The 6,000-nt window shown below is 39.6% G+C and overlaps 1 protein-coding gene across 5 annotated transcripts in view; it reads left to right on the forward strand.

Annotated features, from left to right (window-relative positions):
* Positions 1-3,501, forward strand: part of fgf13a (fibroblast growth factor 13a) — a 111,625-nt gene extending 108,124 nt beyond the window's left edge. For all 5 annotated transcript variants that reach the window (XM_046031266.1, XM_046031263.1, XM_046031265.1 and 2 more), the window contains one exon: positions 1,557-3,501. In XM_046031266.1, the coding sequence (XP_045887222.1) occupies positions 1,557-1,693 (137 nt within the window). In that variant the 3' untranslated portion in view covers positions 1,694-3,501. The remainder of the gene's footprint in view (positions 1-1,556) is intronic.
* The last annotated feature ends 2,499 nt before the right edge of the window (positions 3,502-6,000 follow it).

A 6,000-nucleotide genomic window follows, 5' to 3' on the forward strand; every position in this document is an offset into this window, starting at 1 on the left:
TCAGTGTATAGTATGACCAACACAATATTAGATAGATTAAACATACACTGTTCTTTCTTGTAGGCCAGGCCTGTGTTATGATGAAATTAGGTTGGTGGTGAATTGCATGAATTGTTATTATGAGCAATGTTGGAGAAGAAGTATCAAATTACAATAATATGAGAAAGATAATTTGAGAGTCAAGTCATGGCATTAAATAATATGATATAATATCATCAAGGAGGCCTACCTACAAACAAGAAAAAAATAAGTTCACCAGTGTGTTATAGCCAACAGTAAGCACTCAATAAAAAACCCAACATTCAGCCACCGATTAATGAGTCCTTATCTCAGTTCAAATCTCCTAGGAGTCCATCTCTCATCAAAAACCAAATTTTTTATATCCCAGTAAGCAAACAAAAATAATACTAAGTTTGAGGTTTAATTTAAAAGTTGGCCAACGCAAATAAAACCAGCCTGGCCTTGTGAGTTTGGTTTGAAACGCTGTTACATAGATATTTCCTGAGCTGACTGGTGGCTGGGTGTATGACGCAGGAGTTGATCGCAACAATATGCTTACCTTACTACACGTGTGCCTTTCTGTTGTGCATTTTTCCTGTCTGCCACTGCTGCGAAGGAGCAGAAGATTTCACCCACCAATTTACCCGCGGGTGGTGGGTGCTACTTTCATTCCCTGTGTGACACTAAACTTCTGTAGTGTTTCTTCTGTCAAGCTTAAGGCCATTATACAAACACAAGTGAAGGTACAGCGTAATGTGCAAAGTTGATGCTTCGTCTGCTGACTGGTTTACTCTCACGTGTCATGTGACCAGTGTGTCATTGCAGTCTTTGCGATTAGAAAATCTTGTTTTATCATATCAAAATAATATCGCAAATGCAATTAATCAGCCCTAATGGCAGCTGTGGTTTTGAGATGATGCCGTAATCCTGAAGACACTCGCCCACCAGTATAATCAAACAACACAGTCACTAACAAGACTGGAACCAATCATCAGTTTCCCAGTGAACCAGTGACATTGATTGATGTGTATAAGGACGGTCTCCTTAGGATTTCTGCTGTAACAAAAATGCTGGGCTAAGTGAAGTGTCTGAAGGACTGGGTTTGCTGTTTCAGCCACAGACTCCCTTAGGAATGAACATCAAATGGCATTCTAGGCAGAAGTATGTTGACAACATCCTGAAACCAAAGACTATGAACCTCAGATTACTGATATTTCTTCTCAAAAGCAGCTGCTGAGATGCAGATTGAGCCAATGCTGCATACACAGCAAAGCTAAAGCACTAGTAACTCCTGAATATATAATGCCATGCTGTGAATATAGGATTTCCTTTTACTTCAGCAACAACCTGGTCTGCCACGATCTCAGCAGTTTGCAGGGAATTATAAATAAGATATCGTGTTATACCATCACAGAACATATACTAATAACCAAAACAGAGTGCGGTCCCACCAAACGGTTTTTATTGCTACCTGTACACAGTTCTTGTTTTCTGTTGTGGCTTGTCTAATGTATAAGAATGTGTGTCTGATTGTCACTTATTTTGTGTTTCTATAGTGGCAATGTACAGAGAGCCATCCCTCCATGACTTGACAGAGTTCTCCCGCTCTGGCACCGGCACACCCACCAAGAGTCGGAGTGCCTCGGCTGTGCTCAACGGAGGCAAAGCCGTAAGCCAGAATGAGTCGACGTAGCCCAGCAGCCGAACCCAGGCCTGGGGCCGAAACCTTACCTCCAGCAGAGCGTGAATCCAAGCAGACTTCTCTCACTGATCAGCAGTTCAGGACTACAACAAACCACGCGCAAACACCCTGACGCCATCAATAAAAAAAACAGTTAGGCATCATCCTGGTCAGTCATCGTCAAAACAACATCAATACTAAGACACTTAACGGCACATAAACCATTCTAAATTTAAAAAACAAATTAAAAATTTTGTTTTGGGCTTGAGATTTATCTAGTACCTTGATCACTCTCTTTTGGTGATGATCGCATACCAGTTAGCTCATCTTTGTCTTGTTTTATTTTTCTTAATTTCCTGTGGACAATAACTTTTCTTAGCTCATGTAGACACCAAGCACGCGTCCATCTGTCAGACAGGGACAGGAAGTTAGACATGTAGACATTCAGGTCAGCCAGTAATGGTGCTGGTCTACAAGGCTGCGGTGGTACAGTACAAGCCCTGGTCTCTGTCTCATCCATGCTTCTGTGAATACAAAGCCTATAAACTCCCTGGTGTGGCCCAGCCTAGTGCTGCTGGGACTGCGGCCAGCCAGACGGTAGCTCTCCTGCGTTCTAGTGCACACGCTCAGAGACTGAGCTCTCTAGCATGGGAAAACGAAGCCTATGTTCAGCTGACCTGAAATATAAGGGACAGTGTGGCTCTCTTGCAGTTTTTGTTTCCTTTCAGAAATGCCACAGCTGCACCTTGGTTTTTGCTGATTTTTGCTAATTTTCTGAATTAGCCGAGAGCTTTTTATTTGGTAACTGGTTTTGTTTTTGTCCCCTCTTGTTCTCTGCCCTTACCATTGTTCAGTATTTGTATTTCTGTTGCCGTTTCATCATTGAAAAGGGTTCCAGCAAACCAAAGACAGAACGAAAGAGTGTCCCTTTAAGCTGCTGAAAACCAAGCCAGTATAAAGGCAAAGCTGGATTTTTAAATTTTTTTTTCAGTGTACATTTTTGATGAAAGAAAGCAACGATTTTGTGGGAAAGGAAAAACGGACAAAGGAAGTGATTTTAAACACTTTAATGTTGGCAGCGTGCTTGAAGTTGTGCTCTTTGCTGATATGCTCGATGGCCGAGGTATGAAATGACTAGTCTGTGTCCCCATTCCCTTCTGTTACCAATGTGTTACAATGTCTCCGTCTCTTGTCCTCGTGATCAGTTTCCTCTCTCTGTGCTTGTGTCATATTTCAACCCCCCTGCCATCCTTTTTTGTCGACTTCTATTGCGTGATAAAGTTCACCATAGAAATATGGTGTAAGCCCCTTCCCAGGATGCTTGTTATGTGTTTGAGTAAGTTATTGTGGTGACAATATTTTCTATATTTAAAAAAAGAATACTGTGGACTTTTAGGTGGCTTAACATTTTATAGGACACGTCATATTTGTAAAAGTGAAAAAAAAAAGAAGAAATACAAAAATGAACATCTTCCCTTTCTTGCACAGGGCATGTACAAACACAATTATGTACAAAAAGGACCCTTTTGTGGGCTAGGTACTCTTCCCTTCAGCTACATAACTTCTTTCTGGTACATGCTTCTGGGAGGCTTTCTTTTCTTGGTTTCCCCCGGAGGGTGTATTAGGTGAACCTATCTGTTGCATGGGAGAAAGCAGGGAAATTCTGGTCTAGAGCTGCATGATGTAGGCTATGTGTATTAACCCATGTTGGATCATGTGTTCCAAACTACCAGGCTAAATCTGATAAAACAACATTTACAGGCAGACATTGTGGCTGCCTGATAACTTCCAGTTGTTTATTATTTGTTGTATACACAAAAATGCACTGAATAAAATGTTTATATTAAGATTTACTTTTAAAATGTGTCACACTTTCTTCTTTGTCCTATCAATTGCTTTATTTATATACTCAACATAATCCATGTATTCCACCCTCCAGGCATTGCAGTTACAGAGAAGAGCGAGCTGTGGGAATTAGATTTTAGTTGGCAGGATTTGTAATAATTGGTAAATTATAGGTAAAATTGGGAGCCATCTATGCTGCATTCTTGCTTGATAAGTCTTCTCCCTTGAGGAACTCCTGAATACACACTCATACCTGGCATCTGTTGGCACCAACATATCACACAGAGGTGGGATATGCTTGTAATTGCTTCAGAGTTGAGGTGAGCAGGCTTATAGGGCTCATTCTATATGATAAATCAATATCTACTTTGGGTTTGAAAGGCTCAAGACTATATACCTGGAAATTGATGAAACAAGTCTTTACATAATTAAACCAGTACCAAAATAAAAAACAATCTGGTTTGACAGGTAAAATCAGAACACTTCCGTGCTACAAGGTCTTACAGGACGTGACATGAGGTAGTAATTACCTGGCGAGTTAGTCACTGCTAAGACAAACTTGAAAAGAATGATCTGAATGATGGCATGACACTGTGTTAACCTACCAGGCTTTGTTAACAAGATATGCCCTCTTCTTCACTGTCTGTGTCATCTTGGAAAGAAGCACTTGCTTTAATGAAGGGTTCTCGCCATGATCACTCTGATCTGATTGTTACCCACAGTGCATGTCAGTAATGGTAAGGATGCAGGGTGTAAGAATTTGACGCAAAGAATAAGCAATGTCAGAGAAAAGTCAAATTTCCCTATTTCATACAATATGTGAATCAAGGACACATTACCTTCAATTCTGAAATGATGACTGTTTATCTAGCAAATCTCATACTTATCAACCTATTCTGCTGCTGGATTCTTAAATATTTGACTAAAGGTTCACACAAGCAGAAATATTACATTCCTCAATATGAACTTGCATCCAAGCTGTGAAATGCAAACTATCCCCTGTATGCCTTTTATAAATCTTGACAAATGACTGACCAACTTTCCCCTGTTTGTTTTGTTTCTGGTCTGTCAAGCTCAAAGAAAGATTGAATGAACAATGGCAGTGAGTGCCTCCATCATCTCCATCCAATATGCAACAGAATACAGTTTCTTCATGCTTGCAATCTTGTCCATGCATTTTGTGGATACATACATAAGTATTCCTGGAAAGTACAGGTAACAATGTTCAGAGCAAGATTTAAGGTTGTAGGATTCAGCATGAGGCATTCTTGAATTGGGTTGATACTTGCGAAAGGTTTTTGTTCTTTCCCCTAGAAGTATAGATATAACCCAGAGATAATTTTAAAGAGATATTAAATCAAATATGGAATAATAAATAATGCATACTACTAAAACTCTGTGTGACAAAATATGAACGTTATAGTAAACCACTGTTGTAGTTAACATCTACATATTGTAACAATACTTTTGTGCAATTCTGAATTGCATGTTTTGATCAGTGGTGTACTGGATAGTACACACACAAAATGGTACTGTTGTACATATCGTGAATGCTTACAATTAACAAAAAGGATAAAAAGAACAAAGAAACAAAATTTCCAAGTCTTTGACACAGAGCTACTGAAGGTAATATCCACGAAAACCACTGAATGTTAAATAATAAACCAACCTCACCCTGGTTTCCATTCACGACGGCGGAGCTGTCGCTGCAACTGCACTTATCACCATTTTACACATGTTGTTAAAAATAAGTACCGTCATGTTTTCAGAAATTTGGCATTGACTTGGTGCCGAAGTATTGGTTCTCAAATTTCGAGCAGCACACCACAAAGCTTGTTCAATCATGTTTTTATCAACTTAGAAATATAGCAAAAATTTGTTAACTTTTAAGGACACCGAGACCATTTTACACGCCTTCATCTCATCACGCCTGGATTATTGCAACAGCCTTTTCACCTGTTTAACCCAAAAATCTATTGATCGACTCCAGACTGTCCAGAACTCAGCTGCCAAGCTTTTAACCAGAACAAAGAAATATGACCACATTACTCCTATTTTAGCTTCATTACACTGGCTCCCAGTATGTTTTAGAATTGATTTTAAAATTCTATTGATTACTTTTAAAGCTCTTCATGGCCTCTCGCCTTGTTATATTTCTGAACTTTTAGTCCCATACGCACCAGCACGCACCTTGAGATCCTCGGGCAGAGGTCTGTTGTCTGTTCCAGAGTCTCGACTGAAAACTAAAGGGGACAGAGCGTTTGCTGTCAGGTCCCCGAGTCTCTGGAACAGCCTGCCCGAGGAAATCAGGTCGGCTGAGTCAGTGAACTCTTTTAAGTCCCTTCTTCAAACATACTTTTATAGGAGAGCCTTTCCCGATCTTATTTGACTTTATTTTATCCCTTTTATTTTATTGTATTTTACTAATTTTATATTTATCTTAAACGTGTATTTTAGTCTTTTCAATGTTTTCA

The sequence above is a fragment of the Micropterus dolomieu genome, linkage group LG19 (assembly GCF_021292245.1).
Source record: "Micropterus dolomieu isolate WLL.071019.BEF.003 ecotype Adirondacks linkage group LG19, ASM2129224v1, whole genome shotgun sequence".
In the NCBI taxonomy this organism is placed as follows: domain Eukaryota; kingdom Metazoa; phylum Chordata; class Actinopteri; order Centrarchiformes; family Centrarchidae; genus Micropterus; species Micropterus dolomieu.